General features: G+C 38.8%; 4 protein-coding genes across 5 annotated transcripts in view; 3 read left to right on the plus strand and 1 right to left on the minus strand.

The window, feature by feature from the left end:
- Positions 1–2572, minus strand: part of LOC117289272 (U3 small nucleolar RNA-associated protein 4 homolog) — a 54577-nt gene extending 52005 nt beyond the window's left edge. The window contains exons 1-2 of the mRNA XM_033770317.1: positions 2483–2572; positions 222–407 (exon numbers count right to left, since the gene is read on the minus strand). Coding sequence (XP_033626208.1) covers positions 222–392 — 171 coding nt within the window. The 5' untranslated portion in view covers positions 393–407; positions 2483–2572. The remainder of the gene's footprint in view (positions 1–221; positions 408–2482) is intronic.
- Positions 2573–2707: 135 nt separating this feature from the next.
- LOC117289523 (chromosome transmission fidelity protein 8 homolog) lies at positions 2708–4675 on the plus strand. The gene is made up of 3 exons (XM_033770667.1): positions 2708–2827; positions 3565–3685; positions 3894–4675. Exons 1-3 carry the CDS (start codon positions 2805–2807, stop codon positions 4170–4172), a joined length of 423 nt encoding a protein of 140 aa, XP_033626558.1. The 5' UTR covers positions 2708–2804; the 3' UTR covers positions 4173–4675.
- A 3225-nt stretch (positions 4676–7900) lies between these two features.
- LOC117289534 lies at positions 7901–17942 on the plus strand. Of its 2 annotated transcripts, none has more exons than XM_033770677.1 (6): positions 7901–8230; positions 10093–10862; positions 12326–12421; positions 13388–13543; positions 15421–15470; positions 16414–17942. In XM_033770677.1, the coding sequence occupies exons 2-6, from the start codon at positions 10208–10210 to the stop codon at positions 16492–16494; spliced, it is 1038 nt and encodes a 345-aa protein (XP_033626568.1). In that variant the 5' UTR covers positions 7901–8230; positions 10093–10207; the 3' UTR covers positions 16495–17942. The 2 variants fall into 2 exon arrangements, with proteins under 2 accessions (XP_033626568.1, XP_033626569.1); XM_033770678.1 differs by lacking the exon at positions 7901–8230 and adding an exon at positions 8252–8457.
- Positions 17943–18708: 766 nt separating this feature from the next.
- LOC117288800 (triple QxxK/R motif-containing protein-like) lies at positions 18709–21424 on the plus strand. Its single transcript, XM_033769644.1, has 3 exons — positions 18709–18787; positions 19510–19668; positions 21122–21424. The coding sequence occupies exons 2-3, from the start codon at positions 19522–19524 to the stop codon at positions 21206–21208; spliced, it is 234 nt and encodes a 77-aa protein (XP_033625535.1). The 5' UTR covers positions 18709–18787; positions 19510–19521; the 3' UTR covers positions 21209–21424.
- Positions 21425–25926: the final 4502 nt, after the last annotated feature.

A 25926-nucleotide genomic window follows, 5' to 3' on the forward strand; every position in this document is an offset into this window, starting at 1 on the left:
ATGGCTCGTGTTCTTCGTAAGTAATTTTTCAAGACTTTTTGTTCCTTGACAATTTTACCCACAATTTTACCCACGCACTTGCCGTTATTGTCCAGGTGTTTTCTTTTTTGAACGAGTGCATATGGTATTTGGAGAATTTTGGACGGGTGGGCAGAACCGCTTGTGGAAAACCCTGCTGTTGTCTACTAAAAAAGTATGCAGCCTGGTTTTTTTACACAAACCTTTTCCTGATACCATTTATCCTTTATGCTCCATATCTCCACAGATCCGTCCTCCCTTCCAACAGCCAGTCTGTCACACGATGACTTACTGGATCTATCACACGCGATGCACTGAATAGCACTGGGTGTGTAGTCAAAGAACTTGACGTGGTGAACGCGAAATTCTCCCATGGCTTCTGGTTAAACCTGCAGCAAATAATCCAACAATTGTTTAGTTTTTTAAACAATTTGTGTTCTTTCTCACTCACTCAAGTTAATCTTTGCATCAACAATCCTTTAAAACAACCAGAGCAGGATAGGTCTTATTCATATCATATTTAAAAAAATAATATAAAAACGGCAAGACTAGCTGTATCTGTAGACAACTGCAACAAAATCCTCACAGCATATATATTTATTTATATATTTATATATTTATAAGTTACAGGTGTGGTGTGGCAAGTGGACAAAATAATTGGTGAGCTCCCCTTATGAACATGGTCTTTTGGATTTTATCTAGCCTAGTCTTGAATGAGTCTATTGAAGGAGCTTCTTTTATACATACTGGTAGGAGCTTTTATTCACTGTCTTTCCAAGAACTATGAAATGCGCAGCAGCAACTTAATCCAAGGTGAAAACAACAGGGGGAAAATTAGTATCAACATTTTGTCAATCTTAAAGCCATTATACACTTTCGGAAAAGAAAAAAAAGAAAAGTTCACAGATTTACAAATAACTTACAGGGTTTACAGAAGGTAATGGTGAAAGACTTCTCTTGAAATATTAATCCATGAAATGCTTTACTTTTTGAAAAAACATTAAAACAATTATCAATTCTCGATAGGGAGAATTACGGAATTATTTTAAACACGTCATGACAAGGCGAAGCGTGCGAAAACAAGGGTGGGTTTTATCGTTATTTTCTTCAGACTCCGATGACTGATTGAGCCCAAATTTTCACAGGTTGGTTATTTTATATATAAGTTGTGATACACGAAGTGTGGGCCTTTGGACAATACTTTTTACTGAAAGTGTCCAATGGCTTTAAAAATAAATTTAAAGGTTTCTATTTGAAATTTCACCTGTCAGACAAACAATATATTATTTTCAAAGTGATGGTGGTGGTGAGCTTTGAAAAATCTCACGCATAGCTGGCCTCTGGACTTGGCATCTCTGGGGTGGTATGCGTGGTCATACCCAGGGCACCTCCGGGCGTTATGCGGGCTAAAGGGTTAACTAGTATTTTGCTATTAAAAGTGTTTACATTTAACGTGACATGTTCTAGGGCGCCGCCATGCTTTAATGATTCTCCTCCCTGTTGGACGTGAGAAGTCAGGGCACCAGGCAAATCTCGCAAGTCATGAATATCCAAGAGGTAATGTCACGTGACGCGGTATGGCTACGCTGATTTATCAATTTGTGTGGTGTACAAAGTAAATATGAATATGTATGAGGTAACGTTCCGCGGTGGTAGTTTCCAGCAGATACATTGCATCACTACGTCACCTTATGGATATTCATGACTTGCAAGATTTGACGGGCGCCCACGATCAACAGGGAGGAGAATCATTAAAACATGGCGGCGCCCTAGTACATGTCACGTTAAATGTAATTTTTGTACACGATTTTTTGGACCAATTTTCAAATCATCACATCTGGACAAAGTCATCATTTAGTAAGCCCTGTTATGTGTCATAGTAATTCCACAACTGTAAGTAAGGAATAAAATGAGGTATGTTGGAGTAGTATAGGACTTTTTTAAATGGGAGAAATTTGCAATCAAACTACCACGCATTTTGCGTCTTTGAAAACTTAGCGTTTAAGACATGTATCGAAGGTGGGCTGTAATGGTGACAGTGATGAGACCGATGTTAAAAGCGGAGCCATTAACAGCTCAACAAGGTGGGCTACCCTACACATACGTTACTTTATAATAATAACCACTTGACTCTTCGAGGTGGTTTTGCTTGTTGCCAAGTTTGTTAAGTCAAAATTAAAACGCCGGTGCCGAGTTTGTATGGTGCCGAAATTCTTGGTGCCTGAGATTATTTCTATGAAAAAATGGTGGTGCCACATACGAAAAGTTATTCTTGCAAGGTGCCGAGTTTGCAAGGTGCCGAGTTTGTAGGTGCCGAGATTTAACTTTAAAACTTTCTTTAATTAATAATCTTTCTATCTTATTAATATATACACTAAAATGATGTAGAATATCTCCATCAAAACAAAAACTCCTTTTTAATTTACTCACTTCAACAAAATGTTATTTTAAAGATCATACTTACGGCGGAATATCACCGGCGTGAAGAATTACCACATGCCACAGTCAGCGGTCAACATGTGTGTTACTATCTCTAAGCGTCCATCCAACGGGTTCTCTGATTGGCGTACCAGATAAAATGAGGTGAAATCTGTCCAATAGTATCACTCGTCTTTGCCACCATTTTCTTACAATTTATTAAGGGAATCTGAACTCTTGGTGGCGCTGTCACCACAACAAATTATTTTCGCGCGAAACGTTTAACAGAAGTGTCTTCGAGTTTTTTGGCACAAAATTATAACATTTGTTTGTGCACCGAACTAAATATCCATGCTTCATTCAGTAAGATGGTTCAACTGGTCGTGAAAGTGTAAGTACGCTGAGCAAGTTTTGTTTTAACTTATTTATAATAACTAACAAATTAACTTTGCGGAATAGACACGAATTTTTGCAATATTTTTATTGGAAAACACATGATGAAGAAACACTCCCTCCTGACTTTTTAGTTTTACCTCGAACTATTTCGGTTTCATCCGGCTATCGTCTCCCGTAACGCTATCGTCTCCCGTAACGATAGCCGGACGAAACCGAAATAGTTCTTTTATGATTTACAAAACCCACCATCATTAGTTGCATGATTGGTAAACATTCCGTGCAGCCGCTTGTGCTAGGAAGTACCTTGTATATCCATTGTGTTTTCCTCTGAAGAATTAATTTTAAATAAATAAAATAAAAATTTAAAATAAATCGTTCCAATCCACTCCGTATCCTTCTCCTTGGCCCCAGCACGCCTGATATCAAAATCTTTCGCTTTTTGAAGAAGAAAAAAACATATCCAACGATCTGCATCATGAAACATTTATATGTGGCTAGACCCGTGCTAGGGTAGTACTATCTATCGTATCAGTTATATATTTTTTCAAACATTTTAACCACGGGCACAACTACAATTCTGCAATTTTACCACTCAGTACACTCCTTCCCCTTGAGCTTCTGTGATTTATGAATAACCACTGAGCAGTGCTGAGCCAGTGAGAGAGTGTGGCACTACTGACACTGTGCCAGTGACCCAACTATTATTATTAACTTTGTTTTATTTTTGAAAAGAGCTGAATCAGAGGGCAGCATTCCAGAATGGATGTTACTCGAGATGCAAGGGCATCTGGAATCCCCAGGTGAGGAACAACTCGCAGGAAACTTCATCGGTGATCTTCATTTCAACAAGAAGGTATAAAGACACTAGAGGTGTATTGTTTTATTTTTGCTTTTTACCCATACAACAGTGATTGTTGTGTGTATCAATATTTTGGTTGCATGTGCCATGGGAAATTAACTGTTCTTGTTAATACAATTATCTTGAGTAATTACCAATGGTGTCAAGTGCCTTTAATATATTAGAATATTCCATTGATCCCATATATTCATATCATTTGCAGGGAATTCCAATTATTATCATTGGACATCACATTTTATACGGCAAAGTGGCAAACCTGGATAAGCCCTACATTGTCCTCATCAAAAACAGTAAATCCACAACAAGTGACCCTTCCGTCTCGGACTCTGGAGACCTTAATGACTCTGTTGCCATGGATACGGACAATCCCAAGGATGAGGACTCTGACGGGATTTATTACAAAGTGTCTGCGGCCATCAAGAGGAAGATTGTGTTTAAGACCCGACCCAAGCCAATCATCACGTACGTCCCAAAGAAATGAGTTAAAAAGTCGAGGACAAGGTTGGACTAAAAAAACAAAAACCATTAGCGTTTGCTAACTTCGTTCAGATGAACTTCCCATCACATGGCTGGAATTTCATTTTGTAAAGGGCAAGGCCATTTTTGTTTTGTAAAGGGCAGTTCCATTTGAAAGACTGTGGGAAAGATTGGATAGGGCACCAAGGTGAAGACCAGGGGCAACAGAGGCTTTTGTGGCCTTGGTGTTACTCCAGGCCTGCCAACCTTGCTCAGTCCATCATCCAGGGGCAACACTGATTGGAACTGGTCTATTCTGAAATCGGAAAAATATTACCTTTAAGGAACGTTACAGAATTGGTAAAGAAAACAAAATCGTGAAGATCACAGATTTACATCAAACTTACACGGTCTAATGATGATGATAGTAGAAACATCCCTGGAGTGGAAATATTTTGTGCCTGAAATGTAATATTTGATGAGAAATAAATAATTTAACTTTGCGTTTGAAGTATACCGCTCACTGAGCGTTTTATTCACTTTTTTGTTTGCATCAGTGTCATGCAAAATGTGTAATCAGTGATTCACTATTTTCTCGTGACGCCGCTCGATCTCAAACTTCTACAGGTCTGCCAGTTTATGTATATGGTGGATTACATAAAGTGCTTACACTGCCAGCAGTTCTGTAATGTTCCTTTAACCTGAGCAGTGTCCTGGGCGGATTAAATCCAATTTAAGGACTTGTATTGCCTAATGGCAGGGCCATGTTATTTATAAGTATTGGCTACAACACACCACACAACTTTAAAATTACCCTTTTCAAAGTTGAGGCCAAAGAGACCAAAGTTAAACTTTGGGAAGTCAGGTTTGAAATTGTTTGCAGTAATCCTCATATATTCATCAACAAATTTGTTTGGTCAGTTTCGAAGCCAAATTTTTAACACATGTTCAATTTGTTATAGATTACAACAAAAATTAATGTCAGTCACACAGATGTATTCAAGACTAATGAAATTGTGTCATTATCTTCCCAAAAAATAAATGACGTGCCTAAAATGACCTTATGATGATAAAAGTTTACCAACATTTTATCAATCAAACGAAAATTTATTTCCAATTGAAATAGTTTTTTTAGGGCCTGATATAAATAAAATAAACATGTTAACTTCATTTGTTGGTAGTGACTCTGCTTCTTTATATAATTGTATTTTTTTTTTGTATTATTATTTAATATTTCTGTCACTGAAACTAAGGATACCTCCTCATAAGGGAACTTAAAGGCAGTGGACACTATTGATAATTACTCAAAATAAATATTAGCATAAAACCTTACTTGGTGATGAGGAATGGGGAGAGGTTGATGGTATAAAACATTGTGAGAAACGGCTCCCTATGAAGTGACGTAGTTTTCGAGAAAGAAGTAAATTTCCACGAATTTTATTTCGAGACCGAAATCAACCATCTATAAACGCACACAACTTCGTAAACAAAGGTGTTTTTTTCTTTCATTATTGTCTCGCAAGTTTGATGACCGATTGAGCTCAAATTTTCACATGTTTGTTATTTTATGCATATGTTGAGATACACCAACTGTAAAGGCTAGACTTTGACAATTACCAATAGTGTCCACTGTCTTTAATCACTTTACCTATCAAGGCTGAGGAAACCGGTAAACAAGGGTGCATGCTATGTGAACCAGGGTTAACCCCCATTCTCCACAATAAAGTACTCTGGGTTCTTTTAAGCCGGCCTCAGGTCGACCTTGCGTCAACGATAAACAGTCAGCGATTGACTTTTCAGGAACACACTGCACCTGAGCCAAGACCATCGGGATTTTTTCAGTCGGCGAGTGTTTACGACCGTTTACGACCTGAGCGTAACTGCGATGATTTGAAAGACAATCTGAAACAGTCAACGCTCGACAAAATTAACAGTCGCAAGAATAGAACAATATTTCACCTTGAACGACGTGATCCCGACGGTCGGGAACCAATCGCAGGCGCACGATTTCTCAGTCGTTGTGACCTGGACATATTTTGTCTACGCGGTTCCGACGGTTTGTTGCGGGCGCAAGAAAATTGTAGGTCGACCTGAGGCCGGCTTAATGTGCACTAATTTCATACATCAGAGGCGAAACCAGCAGGGGACGGAAGTGGGAGGGGTGGGGGGGGGGGAGGTTGCATGGGCTTTAAACCACACCTTTTCACAATCAGAACTCTTGCACAGTCCAGCCCCAATGAGATCAAGCTTTGAATAATGTCATCAGTTAGTAAGGGAATAAAAGGGTAGCGACGAGTTAGTTATGCACACCCACGTGACGCGCTCTCCACCAATGGGAGTAGAGAAACTGTCTGGGGTATTTATGAATGTTGTATTTGACCCCTGTTAAAACCAATCTTTATAAAATAGACAGCGTGCGCAATATCTGATTTTCCAGCGTTACCTTTTCTGGGGGGTTGATGTTGGGCCAGTGTTCTGCATTACTCACAGAAGTAAATGTTTGAACCCCAACCATCAGCTCCTAATAGTAAACTCAACTTTTTAATAGTTTTGGTATGGGGGACTTCGCTTTTGTTTTCATAAACTTGATAGAAACTGGGTGCCATTAGAAAAACAGACGGCCACTCGAAACATCAATGCAAACCAAACAGGATATGTTGACACGAGCTTGATATCTTGCCAACTATTCCACTTTCACAGAACCGATATGTATGGGCGACTTCCTTCATGCAAGACTACAGAACATTGTTATACTGGCCGTATTACACCGCTGGGTTGGATGAGTGCCAGTCCATGGTCCATGTTCCATGCATGTGCCTCACATTGTGTCATGTCTTGTAAAACTTAATACATAAACAAACAAACATGTGTTGACAAGGCCTACTTGAAGCCCAAAGTCTGTATTTTGTGCCTACTGTGATAGAACCTTTCTCTGTGACAGTATAATTCTATAATCCTAATCCATACGAGTAGGCATATAATGTAAAGTGACTTGAAACACCGTATGTGGACTAACACACTCCACACAGTGTTTTTGACAGGGTTGGAGGACAACATGATTAAATGCTGTTTGATACCCTCTTTTTGTGTACAAGCAGATTGGCACATGGAAACTTTTTGTTAAGGAACTTATTTCATATCTTATTTTTGTTGTGTGCTAAGGGTTAGTTTCACAGTAGACAATAGCAGTTCACAGGTTAGCAACACTGAGCAACCCCTGCAGCAATTGCCTTGGATCGGTCGAGTTGGTTCCTGGAAACCGTTTGTTCTGAAATGCATAATGGAGACGATCAGAAATATTATTTAAAGTTTCGTATAATGTTTCATACAATTCATACAAGTATCACTCGAAATTGCACTTCCTTTTACGTCGCTACTTCCATGCTAACACGGTCGGCTACTCAACATTTTGGTTCCACAAAATGGCCGACGCGTGTTTCTTCGCGCGTAAAAGGAAAATCGTGCAATTTCGAGACATGTTTGTGTGTATCATTATATATTTTACTTTTAAGATATTTGTCTAACCATATACATTTCATAACAAATGGTTTCAAACGCTTTCCAAAGACCAACTCGCCCGCTCCAGGGCAACGTGTTCCTTTAAGCCTTTGTGAAACACACTTCGATTGCGTGTGCGTACACGACAAACACAATACTGCGCTGCGCACGTGGTAGCTTGCGGTAAAACCTGACCCCGCGCTATATTTACATACAATGTTAACCAGCTGTTTATCGTATCACTGACAGAAATTCAATGCGTCCACGCTGTAAGGAAAACCCGTGACATTGTAAACAAATACTGAAATCTGAATCGAAAACACAATGACAGTACGCCTACTTGATGTAGTTAATATAAAAACATATTTCGAAATAGATAGAGGACGTTGACCATTACAGTCGGCCGAACAACGGACTTTCTGGCAGGAGTCGGGTGTTTTACCTTATCAACACTTTATAGACAAAAGACTCGGTTATTATTTGTTCAACCTTCCACCGTTGCAAGGTTCAGCGGCCCTGTCAAACCCCTACGGAGAAAGATAGCGACCCAAGGCAGACAATGCAGGGTTAAGTGTTTCCACGAAGGTAGGTTGGTCCATGGTTTTTCTTTCGCGCTTAGTGCCAAAATAAGAATTTATCGTCATGTGGTAATTTTAGAAGTGGAGCATTTTTGTGTGTGCAATCTTTCTAACTACGCTCATTATGAGTTCTGTAACGTGCAGTAGTCAAGTCGAGTGAGTCGTGGAAGGCTGAAGCTGATCTAACACACATCACAGTTAGTGTTCATTGTTAAAGGCAGTGATGGACACAAGGTAATTACTCAAAATAATTATTATTATTACACAAGAATTGTCAGTCTTTTGTATGACTTCAGACTTTTTAAAAGTCTACCTGGTAATAAAAATGCTGTACTTTTTGTCCAAGTTAAATAAGACATGCTCTTTGATCTACTTTTCTTGCACTAAGGATATTGTTCCCAAAGCTCCTTGCAATCTAGAACTCCAAAGGGTGATCAGAAGATTGAAATGCCATCATTTCAATGTATCCCCTAATATTTGAATCACAGTTTCAGACTTTTTTGTTGGCAATGACTCTCATCCCTGCTTGGTGACAAGCAATTGGAAGAGGTTGGTAGTAGAAAACCTTGTGAGAAACGGCTCCCTCTGAAGTAATTTTCAACAAATTTGATTTCGAGACCTCAAGTTTAGAATTTGAGGTCTCGAAATCAAGCATCTGAAAGCACACAACTTCGTGTGACCAGGGATTTTTTTCTTTCATTGTTATCTCGCAACTTCGATGACCAATCGAGCTCAAGTTTTCACAGATTTGTTACTTATGCATATGTTGAGATACACCAAGTGAGAAAATTTGTCTAATGTAATGTCTTTTTAAACATTGATGTAACGTTTTGAGGATTAACAGTGTCATTATTTAATGTGAGTAGGCCATTACCAACATGGGTTTATTACCCAATATTGACAAAATAACAAGATTCACATTGCTAGGTACATATCGTCTGCACATTTAATTTATTTTTCACCTCCGACCGCATCGTCAATGGACGTCGTTTATGTTTACACAAATCCCGGATTAAAGGGCCATCCAAGCGTCAAAAGTTTTCTGGTTTTGTTTATATAGGGGGAAGGTGCAATCGCACAGTCCAAGCATTAGCATTAATTAGACCTTTCGTGCAAATCTTCGAACATTGGCACGCGCGAGTTTGTTATCCATCTTAAGGATTAATTTATTTTCCACAATATCTAAACATATCGATTTCATGATATCACCAAACTCATCTTATCTTTTTCTAGGATTAATCTTAGGACTTTAACGACGAGTTAAGTTCCGTATCGTAGAAATTAGGACGCACTGAACCCATTATAAGTTATGATGAATTACTCGACGTCCTAAAATCATATAGACGAAATAGGATTAATCCTAGCGTTTCGTGAAATCGGTTAGATGTGTGCTGAATTCAACTTGACGATGCTTGAGACCAAAGTGGTCAAAACAGTATTTACACAAAAGTGCTAAACGCGAGAAAACTTTGTTTTGGGCAATATTTTTTTTTTTGCGCCTTTAGATTTTTTGTTCTCCATATGGCCTACGTAGGTGGGTATCAGGAAAGATTAATTTGTAATATTTCTTTCAGATACAACAACTAATTACGCCCCCCGCCCTTCACGATCAATGCTTTGAATATTAGCGTCCTTTGTTTTTGTTGATTGTTTGTTGTACGAAGACGAAGACTGTATAGATGGTATAATTGACTATACAACAACTTTATAAATATACTTGTTTAACCACAACAAATGTTAAATAAAAAATTTTAAAAAATGGTGGAAGTCCCACGCTACGGTTTCAAAATGTATATTACAAGAAGCCAACAACTATATCTGTGCTTTGTCTGGCAGCGTCCCTAAATCCGAGTTTTGATCTGTTAACAGGCACCTATAGGTTCTACGGAAAGAATAATGCAAATGAGTCGTCCACTTGACCCATCAAAGATATTGTTGTTGTTTACCAGAAGTTTCACTTAAACAGCGGTTGTTTCCTGCTAGCATGAGAATGACGTTCAAACGGGGAGTCGTTGGTGGTCTAATGACTGTGACGGCATTTGTTGGTCTTTATTTGGGATTTTTCAACCACCCACCGCCTTCCGACACACTGGAGGCGAATGCGCACCATCACGGCGAAACGGGCGGGAAAGTGGGCCCGCCCAAATTTGCAGATTTCGGCCCTCCGCCGAAACAGTCCGACGGATTCATCCGAAGTATCCAATTGCACAATAACACGGCGAAGCGGACCAATGGCAAAGCCTCGCGGAACCACCCTGCTGTTCAGGCTGCTGATAGGCCTATATTAGCTGTCACTGCGGGGGTTCAACATGCTGACAACGGTGGGAAAGACAACCCAGAGACCGTATTGGGCGATACCAAGAAAGTCGACTTTGATTTGTCGAAACAAGATGACGAAAAAGTCGAAGTGAAAAATGACATCGCATCTGGGGAAACGTCATCTGAAACTAAACATGTCGCTGTTGTCAACGACGTCAACGACCAACCAAACGCAAAGGAAGATGAAGTCAAAAGTGAGGCCATTAAGAAAGATGGCAAGGCATTAGCCGTTAGAGACCACAAAATTCCAAAGATTGATTGGGACCTGTGGATGAAGGATAACGGTTTTGTAGACATCGGAACTCTTTGGGGGTATTGTGGTAAGTTCAAAATGTATCACATTCAACGTATTTATTGTATACAAAGAATTATAAACTTCCGGGTTGACCCGGATCCGGGTTCCGTGGGACATAAACGCATTGTTTTCTGGGTCAGTATGACCCGGGAGTCTGTGCCAAAAGGTCAATCTAAAGATGCAGAATCTATGATGACTTTCCATTTAAAAAAAAACACACCAATCTATGATGACTTTCCATTTAAAAAAAAAAACCCACCATTTTCTAGGTCAGCCTGTCTCGGATATAGGACACGAAATCTGGGTCAATATTCGAAGTCAACTTTGAGAAACACTGATTAAACCAAACTCTAAAATCTTCCGGTCAGAATTTCCGTCTGACCGGGAGTGTCTTTTCTGCATTTTGCAATGCTATCAACGTAACGGTGTTAAACCTCGTTTATAGCTTCTTTATTATTATAGGTATATTTCCAGGATAGAGGCACAATGCCTTCATATATAGTCTCTCAACGTTTTGCAGAATGGAAAGGATATCTAAATCCATTTTATGACTTGGTCATGCCAGAAAAATCGGATTGACCTGTAGTTATTGAGGTGATTATAACAAAACAAAAATTGCCTCTTGAAACGCTCCGCCATTTTGTAGAGTCAAAACATGTGGTTCAAATATAGAAACTGTACAAAGCACACTTTTTCGACATATATTTTTGTGAATCATATAATTTAGTCTTCTTTTAAAATAATTATCCAATATATGTTCATTTCATACCAACGTTTTTGTACTACATCACAAAGCGCCCAAATCCGAAGGCAAAGTCACTATAAAGATAGCTTTGAGACTATTTTTAAAAGAACAGTATTTCCAGCCAACGTGGCAATTCCTGTTAGTATTACCTAAAAGTCAACAAGTGTGCCATACAATGTTTGAACAATACAACAATAGTAAAAAGATAACATTTATTCTGGCTAGCCTTACGGTGGTTAACGTGTTTAACCCCAGGTCAGAGTACAAAGGTTAACGATTGGTCTCTCCAGTTGATTGTTGACATAATAAATACAAGTATTGCAGCATATAAGAATGATCTAAAATTAAATATTAATGAAACGAATCGGTGGTTAGTTCTTGCCAATTCGTTATCTTTGTTATTTTTGTAAAATGTATTCGCTGACCTCCAAATATTGAAGACGTTTTTAGGGGCTTATTAATGGGAGCTTTGAAAAAAAAAAATAAGCACAAACAAACAAACAAACAAACAAACAAACCAACAAGCAACCACCCACACCACAAGAACACACTGATAGGTGCAACTACACACATGTGTATAATAACCTTGTGCTTACGAATGATAAAAATGTGTATGGAACTTCGTAAAAACAATTATGTGGAAGTCCCCTCCCCCCCCCCCACCCCCTCTCTCTATTGTTGTGTTGTTATTGGTCCTTTGAAAAAAAACACGGCTCTGTCTTTGGTTGTTATTCTTTATACAGATGATTCTGACCCACCGGTGATCGGGAAAGTCTTACTCATGAAAGACGAGGACAGGGGAGGACTGAAGATTGTGGTTGTTATGAACACCACATTCGGTAAGAAGTAATTGCATTGATTGCGAATCACGTAACTGTTATGTGTACAAAGAATAACCTTTGTAATCCAGGTAATTTTGCTGTGCGGCGAGATACGAACGAGATCATAATGAGTAATTTAACATTTTTGTGTCACTTTTTCCACGTCAATTCAAGAGTTGTGACATGGTTGTTTCTTTCTTATTTCGGTAAGCATAATTTTGTTTTGCTGAGCTGGTCTGTGGGCTCTGTGGGCATCTCTATGCAGTTGGGCCCATCTACTATTCTAATTGTGTAGTTCTGAGCATGCACCTATAAGCCACTTCGGAATGTCAGTGGCGCATGTCTGTTAACTGCTGACAACGCATTTTGTCTATCTCCCGTAACCTTTTGACAATACCCGCTGGTATTGTTAAAAGGTTATTGGAGATAGACAAAAATAATGCGTTGTCAGCAGTAACAGCCGACATTCCGAAGTGGCTTATTACATCCCTATTATTACAATACAGATATGCTTGTTGCATTGGCTGTCACACCTGAGGCCGTGAGGTCAAGCAATGGGAGACTTTCTGGGACGATAGAGGGCAGCAGACTTACCGGGTAAATCCATTGTTCTCAGAATTATGCGCATGTTCAGAACTACGTAAACAATGGAAATTTACCCGGTATGTCTGCTGCCGCCTAGCGTTGGAAAGTCTCCTATTGAAACGTGCACGCGTGACACACCACGCAAACTCTCAGCCAATGAATGGTATGCACTAACCCTAGTGAGGGCGCTGTTTGGTTCTTGTGACGTCCCATGCACCTGGTTTATAAATAAAGGGATACTTTCCAACGCTAGGTGGCAGCAGACTTACCGGGTAAATTTCCATTGTTTACGTAGTTCTGAGCATGCGCATAATTCTGAGAACAATGGCTTTACCCGGTAAGTCTGCTGCCACCTATCGTCCTAGAAAGTTTCCTGATGTATTTCATTGTGTTTTCTAGATGAGCCAGTGGAGTACGGCTCCATCTTTGTATCTGTGATGTATGGAGAAATGAGCTTCTATGAGAAGGACATGGATATCTGCACGCTGTATGACGACGATGAGCCAGACCCGGACGAGGAGAGAGACACATTTTTTGACTGCCCAATGGAAGAAGGTTTGTTTTTACCACATTGTAGCATTATTTACACATAGTGTGTGTGTGGGTGTGTAGAGAAGTGACATTGAACTTTGTTAGTGGGATTTTTGGCAAAGTGGTTCCCCTAAATTAAGTTCTTTACTTAATAAAATGATGCAAGGCGAACCAGAGTAATGCTTTGTGTTCCACTGGCCCCATGTGCATAGTGTGGGTCAGGGAGCAGCGATACAGCGTTGACGACAGACCTACTTGTAAATTGTTGTCATACCAAGCAAGTATCGGCACCTGACACAATATTCCTGTTGTCTCAAGAAACCCATGCGCACACACGCAATGCGTACATCTTCAATCATTTGAATGCTGCACTTTATAAGGAAGATTGATTGAATGAGCACAGAGATTGAAATTATTCGGATCAAAAACAGAAAGAACAAAACAAATACACACAGTTTTTTTTTAAATTATTGTAAGGATGATTCCCACGTTTATCTCTAGACCCCCCCCCCCCCCCCCCACCCTGTTGACCATTACATCATCTCACTTCTAGGTAATGATGTCACCAATCTTATGTTATTTATGTGTGACATCATTTCTAAATTAAGAGTTCCCCCACTACCACCAAAATCCTATATAACATCTGCCAAACATTCACTCTGGGCCTCGAGTATTCCTTAAAGCCATTATACACTTTCGGTAAACAGTATTGTCCAAGTCCCACACTTCGTGTATCACAACTTATATAAAATAACAATCCTGTGGAAATTTAGGCTCAACCGGACATCGGAGTCGGGAGAAAATAACGGGAAAACCCACTCCTGTTTTCGTGCGTTTCGCCGTGTCATGACATGTATTAATAACAAATCCGCAATTCTCGCTAACGATAATTTATATTGTTTTACCGTTTTCTCAAAAAGTAAAGCATTTCATGGACTAATATTTCAAGAGAAGTCTTTCACCATTACCTTCTGTAAACCCTGTAAATTATTTGTAAATCTGTGAACTTTTTTTTTCCTGTACCGCAAGGGTCCAATGGCTTTAAACTTTCTCTAAAATCTCCAAACTACGAGCTAGGTCCAACACCTCTGTTTCAATTGTATTGCTATAGTCAACTTGTTAATAAACCAAGACCAGACCCAGACGATTGTTTCAAGTGTTTTCTTCAGTCGTCGTCACCACTGTATACTCAAGTCCGCTCGGAACACGTTTCTTCTTCAAGTAATGGTTAACCAGAGTCCTGCATATTATCATATAAATCTCTGCGTTACAAAATTAAGTAAAATAAGCCTAAAGGGGTAAAATTTGAAGCAAGACAAGTTATCAAAAGAACCCATTCTAGTCTACCAGACTACCTGGCAAGTAGATACACAATCACACCTCACCATTCAATGCCTCAAATCCCATAATCCTGAAGTAGCACACAAGACAGAAAAGCTGCATAAAATAATCAAAGGATATAGCACCAAAAAGCCTGTATCTCAGACTTATTTCGAGTGGGTCCATCGGGGTTTGGGGTCCATCGGGGTTTGGGGTCCATTAAATAAAGGGTTTCCAGTGCCGTATTTTCCCGCTCCTACTGGTACGAAAAATACTCGCATCGTTACTTTTGTTTAAACATCTCCGTTTCGAAGATCAAGTCCACAGGAAAAGCACACGAGTTTGCGGTTATACATAATGTTAAACATAATGTTTGAGCGGGAACTTTGTTATCATTACCGAAAACATAAAACAACTATATAGACTTTGATCCCCCAATGAATGCACTTTTGTTTTATGAATTAATAGGAATTTGTTTATGTTTGTAACAAAAGGCCCGCAACAACTTCTCAACACGTGCGTTAAAAAAATGTGTTTTAAATTAACACAAATTAATTATTATTGTATTTTTGTTGTTGCAGGAAACAAGTACTACATAAAGGAACTCCATGTTCCATTTTTCGTTCCCAGTGTGAGTTTTTTCTTTCTTTCAGTATTCTCCCTTTTAAGTAGGCTACTAACAAAAATAATATCCCCGTTTTAACATAAAAGTGCACAATAGTCCACTTGGGTGTTATAATAAGACCCTGCGATTTGACAACTGGGAATACTTTGGGAATACTTATCTCTAAGTATATTAATTTTGGTTTTTACCCATACACCGATGTGTGTTAGTACTGTATACTCGGTATTACCTGAGTCCTGTGAACTCGGGGAAAGTACTGAATATACAGTGCTAACACACATCGGTGTATGGGTAAAAACCAAAATTAATATTCTTTATCCCCGATGCAAATTTAACATCTATTTTATCTCTAAGTATTGGTCATAATTATATCGAGAGATAATCTACCTGATAGAATCCCACATAGGGTGCGTTCGTTTAGCTCGACCCCGGTGTGTGGCGGTTTTATTTTCCAGGACGAACGTGGGTAATTATCTGCACAAGATAGTCCTGGAAAAACAAAACGCCACACACCGGGGTAGACCCGGGGAAGCTAAACGAATGCACCCATAGTCTTTCATGATCTAGAGATTGTACAAATGTTTTTCAAAAGTCCTGGGGCAAACCCACGGATTATTGCCACGGTTGGAGTCAGGTGTCTCTAACAATATTATTTGTTGCACTATCGGACCAGTCTATGGTGTATACAATCCAGCGGGTAAACCACCTTGTCCTGGCCCCTCAAACTTTAAATTATGTTTTTCAAGGGTATTCTCAATTCAGGGGAAATGGGGTTTTAATTAAATTCATGCGCGGTGTAATTTTAATTTAAAAGTTTTAGGAAGTTGATTTGAAACTGGCAGCTCACGCATTGAACAAAATTAACAATGTTATCCCCCTTTAAGATTCTAATCATTTGTTTTAAAGGTCATGAAATTTGATAATGTCTTTGTTTGCTTTCTTGTTGCAGGGCCATTTTAGGGCGAAAGCAAAACTAACAGACCAGGCGGGTACAACCGTCCTCTGTGCGTCGGCTGATATGACGTTATGAGCGAATGGAAACTGTGATTAAATTTCAGAACAAACAAACTTCTCAACAGAGAGACATCGTCCAGCCTTCTCCATGCATCACCATAACTTACAAAAGTAAAATCATTACATGTACAACGTCATAAACATTAATATAATCTGTCTGTTTAGATCATTATGATTCTGAATGATCTTTAGGGGAACAAAATTTGATGATGAATGAGTGGACGAAAAGTGCAAAATGTAGAAATAGCTCTGTGAAGTTTAGATTGTTGGTGATTTATGTGCAATGAAGAGGGGTATAACTGTACAATGGAAACATCAATAAATGATATTTTGTTTGTAACAGTGCAGTAAATATTTTAAGAAAAGGGGAACATTACAAACCAGATGGGTCTTTTTCTCGCGTATGTCGCGAACAAAACTTTTCAGGAAAGCTGTAAAGCCGCCACTCTCTATAGTGGCCTCGTCCACTTCCATCAGCCCAGGGATGCCATTTTGGTGGTTTAAACAGGAGGCAGGTTGTGATGGAGTAGAACAAGTGATGAGTGAGGATTTTTGATCTTTGAAGATCTAGGTTCATGATAATATTTCAAAGTAAATTCCGTGTGATAGTTACGAGGTATATAGCCTATATGTAAGTTCATTCCCACGCATTATGCAATGCAGAAAATAATATTGTACATTGTGGTGTTCGATTATGTGGTATCTGCCCCTTCCTGTAGACCTTTATTATGGTGCGGCCATCTTGATTTTCGCCCATAAAACTCTGTGTTACCAGACCGAGGCTGGAAGGAAAAATAGTCTGGTTCCTTCTTGTGCGATGACTGTTAGCATTCATAACTGGTACCTGATACAGGGAACAATACCAAGATGGTGGCTGCATGATACGGGTCGATTGGTCTTCAATTTGCTCTGGAAATCTCATGAAAAGAGGAAAAGAGTGTGTTCAAGCACCGAGGAATAATTTATTCCTCCGGGCCACATAGTTATGATATGGATCCCTCTGGGTGTCTCTGTCATTATTGACAAAATGAGAGAAAGTAATTTAATTTGAAGTCTGTGAAGTTATGAATGGTATAGCCACTGAGTGTTGCCCAAGTTTACCATTAAGTATTACCGACTGTGTCTTACGATGGTTCTACAGTCTGTGCGGGGTGTTAATTTCATGGACACTAAGAAATGCAAGTGATTGCAGTTTCATTTAACACCTAAATGTTTGTTATAGTGTTGTATTTTGTCTGAATTTGTACTTTTGTAATGTATTTTGTTACGAATGAATGATAATGAGTGGCCTTAAAGGCAGTGGACGCTATTATTGGTAATAACTTAAAATAATTGTGATAATAAAACCTTACTTGATTAATTTCATTATGAGTAGTGGGAAGAGGCTGTAAGAATAAAACATTGTCATGATCTCGAGAAACGGCTCCCTCTGAAGTAACGTGAGTTTTGGAGAAACAAGTATTTTTCCACGAATTTGATTTCAAGACCACAGATTTAGAACTCTTTGAGGTCTTGAAATCAAGGATCTGAAAGCACGCAACTTCGTGTGACAAGGGTGTTTTTTTCTTGCATTATTATCTCGCAACTTCGATGACCGATTGTGCTCAAATTTACACAGCTTTGTTATTTTATGCATATGTTGAGATACACTAACTGTGAACAATGCTAGCTCTCTGACCTTGAGCTGGACCGCCTACAGAACCCCTTTAATTACACAGAAGTTGTGTACATGGTACAATTGACAAGTCGGCATGTAACTATCCGTGCGCTCAAACTGAACTCTTGATCAATTGTTACAATAATCGGAAGGGCCCCCCTTATCTTTGCATTTTTATAACCCTGTTTTATCGGACTCAGAATAAACGACAATGGACTTTTTATCCCGGTGTTATATTTGTTGTGAGTTTTTCCAGGGACTGAATATAGATACGACGATAATTTTAGGTTTACGCAATCGTTGGGGGGGGGGGGGGGGGTGCTGCGTGAGGGATGATTCCCAAGTTGCATGATCTGACACGTTACGACTTGAGAATGATCAAAGTTGTTTGGTGAGTTTTGGTGCTTATACTGTCTATTCGCTCGAATCACCTTTTGAAAAGAGGAATTTCACAGAAGTAATGTTTTATTGGGTATGGTTTGTATTGCGTGCAATGCACCCCACGCTGAAACTACAACGCCCCACCCATCTATCTGCATGAGCCATCAACTCTCGAGGGCGCCCTTTCGCGTGTTTACGTTTTTGTCGCCTGTGTGATGTCGACGTGTACGCCGGTTTTGGAAAGCTTTGGAAAGCTTTGGAACGGAAGAAGGTATGTCGTCTGCTCAGTTTAGATTTTAAAAAAGACTTTTTTTAAAGAAGTATAAATGATGTGATCGTACTATTACCCAAATTCCTCGCTAGTCCCTACTGAATGTTTACAATACAAATACATATAAAACTTCACTTACTTACTATTAATTAGATAGAAAGAAGCATTAGAAGTTAATACAACAATATTTTTATGAGCATAGAGATAACATAGCAGAAATCATTGCGTTTTGGTATACGCCCACAAATTTCATTTGCTTAGCAATATAGCACAGATACTTTTTGCTCAGCAGAAATTGGTTACCAGCAAAGGTACTGTGTCATTGTCTGACTCTGTACTGGTTCACCGTAGTGCTAAGTAAATGACTATTTGATGAAATTAAGAAAAAAAGTCAAATTTAAGTTGAATCGAATGTACACCACTACTCAGTCTTAAAACAACAGTTGAATCTGTTATAGATAGTAGGTAGGGTTATTTTAGTACACTGTTTTGTGCGATGGACCACATGTTAAAGCTGCGTCATTGAATTGATTTATGAAAGTGCTAGGAAACCTGGCGTGGAGGGCGCTCAAATTAATCTTTATATTAATTTGAGCGCCCTCTACGTTGTTATAACAAAGGAATTGACTATGGGAAATTCATAAGAACCGACAATTAACAGGGGCATTTTCGCACCTGTCACATCATATGATGAAAATGCAAACTATTTGATTTCTTCCTAGGCCTCATTCACCATGGGGAAGAAAGATGCAAAGAAGAGTAACCTTTCTGTTGACCAGTACCGGAAGAATATCGGCAAGCAGGACTACAAAAAAAGCAAGAAGGATCTGCACCGGTCAAAGCGAGAGGCGGATCGACGGAAGACTAACACTGTCTTCAGGGTAAGAGTTGGATGATGTCTTTCAAGCTCAATAACGCCCATTGAGTGTGTACAGATTTGAATAATGGATTAGCACCAGGCTATCTCAATGAACTTATTTCACAATACATTCCTCAACGCAGCCTCAGATCATCAAACAAGTGTCTTATTGTGACACCAAGGACACACACCTCTTATGGTAATAGGGCTTTTTCATCTGCAGCACCAACCCTCTGGATTACTCTACCAATAGCCATTCGCACAGCTTCTTCATTAGACACATTTAAATTGCAACTAAAAACCTATTTGTTTCCTAAGTCACGGTAATTAGGCACTCTTTTGATCCTTTTCTTTGTATAAACTTCTTTGTTTCGGTTTATTTTCCTCTCCAGCGCCTAGGATTAGTTTTCTGATAGATGGCGCTATATAAATGCTTACTATTATGATTTATTATTATATTATGAATAATAATAATCATAGTGCCAGTGGCTTCTTATATAGTGCTCACATCCGTCACTGTAGTGACGCTCATAGCTCTTCAACATTCACTATTAATTTCCCCCTCCTCCTGAATGATAACATTTGCAAATCTTTTTTCAAAAAACAATTTGCACCAAATCTTAGTAGTAGTTAGTAAATAACTTCACAAATAAATTCCTACCTAGCATGTTTCAAAACCAATTACGTCAGAAGAATAGGCTGGCTCCTTATATATTATCAGCACAATTGATGTTGGAGGACACTGGGAGTCCATGTTGGATCCTGAACAAAACAAGTTGAAGGATAAATCAAGTTTAGGGAATTATTTGTTTTCTCAATTGGCCTTTTTTGTCACGTACCCCCTCTGAACCCATGTCTTCTCATTGCAAACGAGATTTAAAAAATAATACACAAATGAATGGTTCTAGATGAGCACAGCAACAATCATGGGTTCCTTTTTTGTTGCAAAGACGCCAAATGATCAACACTTAAATATTGAGTACATATTTAAATAATTGAGTATGAAACTCAATACAGCTATACTTGACAAACTTTTAAAGCACTTTGTATTTATCATTGATGTCACATTCACACATGTATACATACAGTATTAGCGCCCTCTAGAGTTCAACCCCTCACTCATGTACCTTGTTAACTCGATTAAAACTTCCAAAGTTCATGAGATAAGCTGATCCCCTTTCTCTCTCTAAATGCCAGCAGGATGCATTACAATTGACATAGTGATTATATACAAATAAAATTAAGATATCTGCTACATCAGTGGTTTTCAAACTCTTGTCCATGAAAAGGACACAGAAAATGTGTTAATATGATTGTGGACATACTGGGCACATATTAAATGCCCCTCCAACTATGTATTTCACCATTATTTCTTTGCCCCCCCCCCCACCCCTCAATTGAATGTGTCTGGTAACGCCAGTGCTTTCACACCATTCATAGCTTTAAATCTGAACTGTTTTTTGTTTTCTTTGAAGGACTCCATGCTCGTCTTGCTTGCACTGTGTGCCGTGATGTGCCTCGTTTACATGTTCTTCTATCTTCAGATGCCTTCAGAGTCATGATTGATAGGAACCCCCTCCAGCTCTTCGAGCAGTGTACAATTATACAGGAATGCAAGAACTTTGGGGGTAAAAAGGGTGTGGTTATGGAATAGGCGACACCCTCCTAAGTGGATACCCCCTTTCAGCACTACCATCTCCTGAGCTACCCACACCCCTTGGAGGTACAAAATGTGTTCCATAGAGTACAAAACCAGATCCAGACAAAATTATGTTGGGGGAGGGGGTTGGGGTGGGGGAGGGGGTGTGGGTGTGTGGGGGGGGGGATAGCAGAATCAGCGACCATTAAGTACACTGTAGCAGTGGTTTAGCTATAGGGGTGGAGGGGTGAGGGGTCATGAGTCCATGAAACTTTCCAGTGGCCTCCAGGTGCCCTACAAACAATCTAGATACTTGTAATGAGCCTAAAAGGAAGTGCGAAAATGGCCCCCTCCCCCACTGATGAGCCCCCCCCCCCCCTGTGCTCACGAGGGGTAAAAAACCTGGCTTCACCACTGCACTGTAAGCATTTGTTTCAAACCTTCTTGATCATGCACACTTATCTGCTGTAGCATATGAAACATTAGCTTAAAGACCTGGACACCTTTGGTAATTGTCAAAGTCTTTTACTTCTCATTTGGTGTATCTCAACATATGCACAAAACAACAAACCTGTGAAAATTTGAACTCAATTGGTCGTCAAAGTTGCTAGATTATAATGGAAGCATCAAAAATCCAATATAAATGTAGAATACAATAAAACTATACTGTGCTAATTTCACTTCAAAAGGTTGTAGCGTTGTTGAGATATCGCCAAAAATCCGGAGCGTTTTTAGCACACAGGAATGATAAATAATAAATTTGTTGTGCATCATAGGCTGCCTAGAAGTAGTATTTTTATGTTGAACCGTCCATAAGTCCTATCAGTGCCTTTATACAGTGCCTTAAATGCCTAACGAGTCTTTACAAATATTGTGAAACTCTTTACCGAGCTCAAATGTTGCCTTGGATCGGTCGAGTTGGTCTTTGAAAAGCGTTTGTAACCGTTTGTTATAAAATGCATATGGTTAGAAAGATGTTGTAAAAGTAGAATACAATGATCCACACAAACATGCCTCGAAATTGCACGGTTTTCCTTTTACCTCGTCGACTAACACAGTCGGCCATTTATGGGAGTCAAATTTTTGACTCTCATGAATGGCCGACCGTGTTAGTTCGCAAAGTAAAAGGAAAACCACGCAATTTCGAGGCAAATTTGTGTGGATCATTGTATTCTACTTTTAAAACATCTTTCCAATCATATGCATTTTATAACAAACTGTTACAAACCCTTTTTATAGACCAACTCGTCCGATCCAAGGCAATGTGTGCCTTTAAGTTGGGGAAAAGGTAATGGCCATGTGTGTGTCCCACTTTGTACCAATGTCATGTGATCAGTGAATGATTCCTAAAGGCGAATGCGTGGGACCATGTTTAAAAGACACTGGACACTACTGGTAATTGTCACAGACCATGTCTTCTCAACATATGCATTCAATAACAAACCTGTGAAAATTTGCGAGATAATAATGAAAGAAAAAGCATCATTGTCACACGAAGTTGTGTGCTTTCAGATGCTTGATTTCGAGACCTCAAAATCTAAATCTGAGGTCTCGAAAACAAATTCGTGTAAAATTACTTCTTTCTTGAAAACAACGTCACTTCAGAGGGAGCTGTTTCTCACAATGTTTTGTACTATCAACCTCTCCCCATTACTCGTTACCAAGTAAGGTTTTATGCTTATAATTATTTTGAGTAATTACCAATAGTGTCCACTGCCTTTAAACAGAACTTTACCACACAGTCAGCCATTTTTCTTACTTTCCTCCACGCTATACAAATGCATTCGAAGTGCCTCGGAAGATTGTAATAGAGTAAACAAAATTATGTAGGCCTATACATGAATATTTCGTATTATTGGTCACAATATTTTTTCTATTTGCAGATCTTACATACAATTGAGTAAAACTCGATAAAAATTGGCTTTATAATGTAAACTAAACCATTTTGATCAGTGTCAAGAGAATTTAACATTTGAAGATCAACTTGAATAAAATTGACATTGTTCTTTTTTATCGAAAGGTGAACGAGTGCATGTGTATTAATTAAGTTTAATTTTAAACTCAATAATAAATTGTTTCATTATATTAAATCTCTCACATTATGACCAGTGTCACGCTACGCAAAAATGCAGAGTTTCAAAAAATCTCTAATCACTAATTCAAAAATCGAAGGGGTAGTATTTCCGATCATTTAAGTAAAAATACATGGAAGAAAACTTCAAAAGTTTGAAAAAATAATAACCGAACAAAAAATAACGTGGATAAATTGTAAAAATTGTAAAGCCTGAGTGATTTAGTTGGTTTTTGAAACTGGTCGATTAGTTTTATCCTGTATACAATGTGGGCGTACCATACGTAGCAAAGTTTTGAAAATTTAATCTCAAACGTTGGTAGAGTTTTAAGATAACGCCGAAAATCCAGAGTGGTTCTGTCCACGCATTGTATGTAATTGAAATACACAATCTGAGTAACGTATCTGACAGTGACGTTTCTCAGATTCAAATTTTGAGGGAAAACATTTCAATAATGATATAATTTTCCATAACCACATGACTTCGAAGTGCAAATTGTTCTCAAAATACTATCCAAAGATGCTGTTTGTAAGTTTGTATTGTCATGAATGAGTGATTTTTTTTGCCGAACGTATACCCAGCCTTCCCCTTAATCGATGCCAGGACAAATCCTGTATCCATATCTCTTTAAAGGAACCAATCTGAGGAGGTTAGAGGGAAGGTACACGTTTAGTAATAACTCAAAACAAACCGACTTGGTAACGGGCATTGGAGAGCTGTTGACAATAACATATTGTGGGAAACCCACTCCCTCTGAAGTACCGTAATTTTTGGGAAAGAGGTAATTTCTCACTAAAGTAAGGTTAAGACTTCTAGCTAGAAGTATTTTATTTTTTATCTAAAAGCACACAAATTCGTCCAGTAAGCGCCGGGTGTTTTTTCTTTCATCATTTTCTCGTAACTTCGATGACTAATTGAGCCCAACTTTTCACATCAGGCTTGTATGGTAATGATGGGATGCACCAAGTGAGAACAGTGGTCTTTGACAATTACCAAACGTGTACAGTGCCTAAATTGAAAGTTTGCACTAAATGATGAATTTAAAAACACCAGAATATGAAACACGGTTGAATGTTTTGCGAGCAGCCATTGGCCGTCCATGCGAACCAACACGGTGTGTTCATCATTCAACAATTGACATGTCTATTCACGTGTTTTTAAACATTCCGCCATCAAACGACGAAAAGAGACGTGTTGATTTTTGCTTCGTTTTAGTCTGTTTTAAAATCTATGTAATATTTGAAAGTCTTTAAGGGGTGCTATAACTTATACTTAACTCACCTTGTTCATTTTTCAGGAACTTTGTCCACCACATTGGCTATAAAATGTGGATCAACTGAAGGGAAAACTGTCAGGAGTCTTTCGTAGTCAGCCATTTTGTCTCGCTCTCTCTAGCCCTCCCAAGAGGGCGCTCGCATGCAGTACGACTCTGATTAATTTGCATTTCAGATTCGCATGGGAATGCATAAATGAAGATACACACACATTTGTATTGGTCCCCAAATTGCAGCTCTGTTAAAAATTAACGTTTGTTGGAAGTGTTTTGTTGTGCTTTGAACGATTTAGAAAAGACGGTTGGGGTCGAAGGAGTTCTGAAAGTTGCCACCGTAACTTGAAGTATCATACGTTATCGACCCTCATATGTTTTTTGAACCCCAACTTTGATTCCCGTTTACCGCGAGATTGTGCAAGCTGCACCGGTGATAGAAGCTTCTGAATATTCAATAAAATACCAACCAATGAAAGGTGTGAAAACATAATATATGACGTTGCTCGCAATGCATAGCACTGTTAATGGCGGACTGTCTCTCGCAACGTAAAACCAAAACTTTGAAAATGTTATTGTTAAACAATTTTGATAGATGATTTGAAAAAAACATTCAGTTTTTGATTGTGAACAATTTTCCTGTTATCCTGCTGAAAACACATGACACCAGGATAGTGGCAATATAAAAAAGAAGAAAAAAAAAAATACCATGCAGAATCACCAACAACCCCATAGTAAACAACACGATAGTTCGATTGAGGGAACCATTATTAGGGCACAACAAATTAAACTCTACAAACAAATGATTTTGACCAAGATTCCGGGTCCCAGTGTATCATGACTAATTTGTGGGTCTGGCTGACACGGAGACTGGTTTAAAGTCGGATTCTGGGTCAACTGTACCCTTTCTATCCATGTCATGTTAACACAGATTCCGGGTCATGTCCAATCCTCGTGGGTCAGTGAGGGAAGTCGGCTCAAAAAGTAGGGGACAAAAAGAAAAGAAAAAAAAGAAGTAAAACAACCACAACAACAACAACAACATAAACAACAACACCAACAACAACACCAAAGAACGATCATGACACAAAAACAAAAACGGATGACAACCAAAAACGTTTATAAAAAAAAAAAAAGGTTCTACGTGCTGTTTGTAAAGTTGTGTTTATTAATGTGCAGGTGGTAATAATATTATATCACTCTAAAGTAAATAATCAAATGTAAACATTTCACAGATACAAGAGAAACACTATAGCATTGCTGCCTGCCCGCACAATTTTATCCCAAATATTACCACGACAT

This window comes from Asterias rubens, chromosome 4, assembly GCF_902459465.1.
Source record: "Asterias rubens chromosome 4, eAstRub1.3, whole genome shotgun sequence".
NCBI lineage: Eukaryota > Metazoa > Echinodermata > Asteroidea > Forcipulatida > Asteriidae > Asterias > Asterias rubens.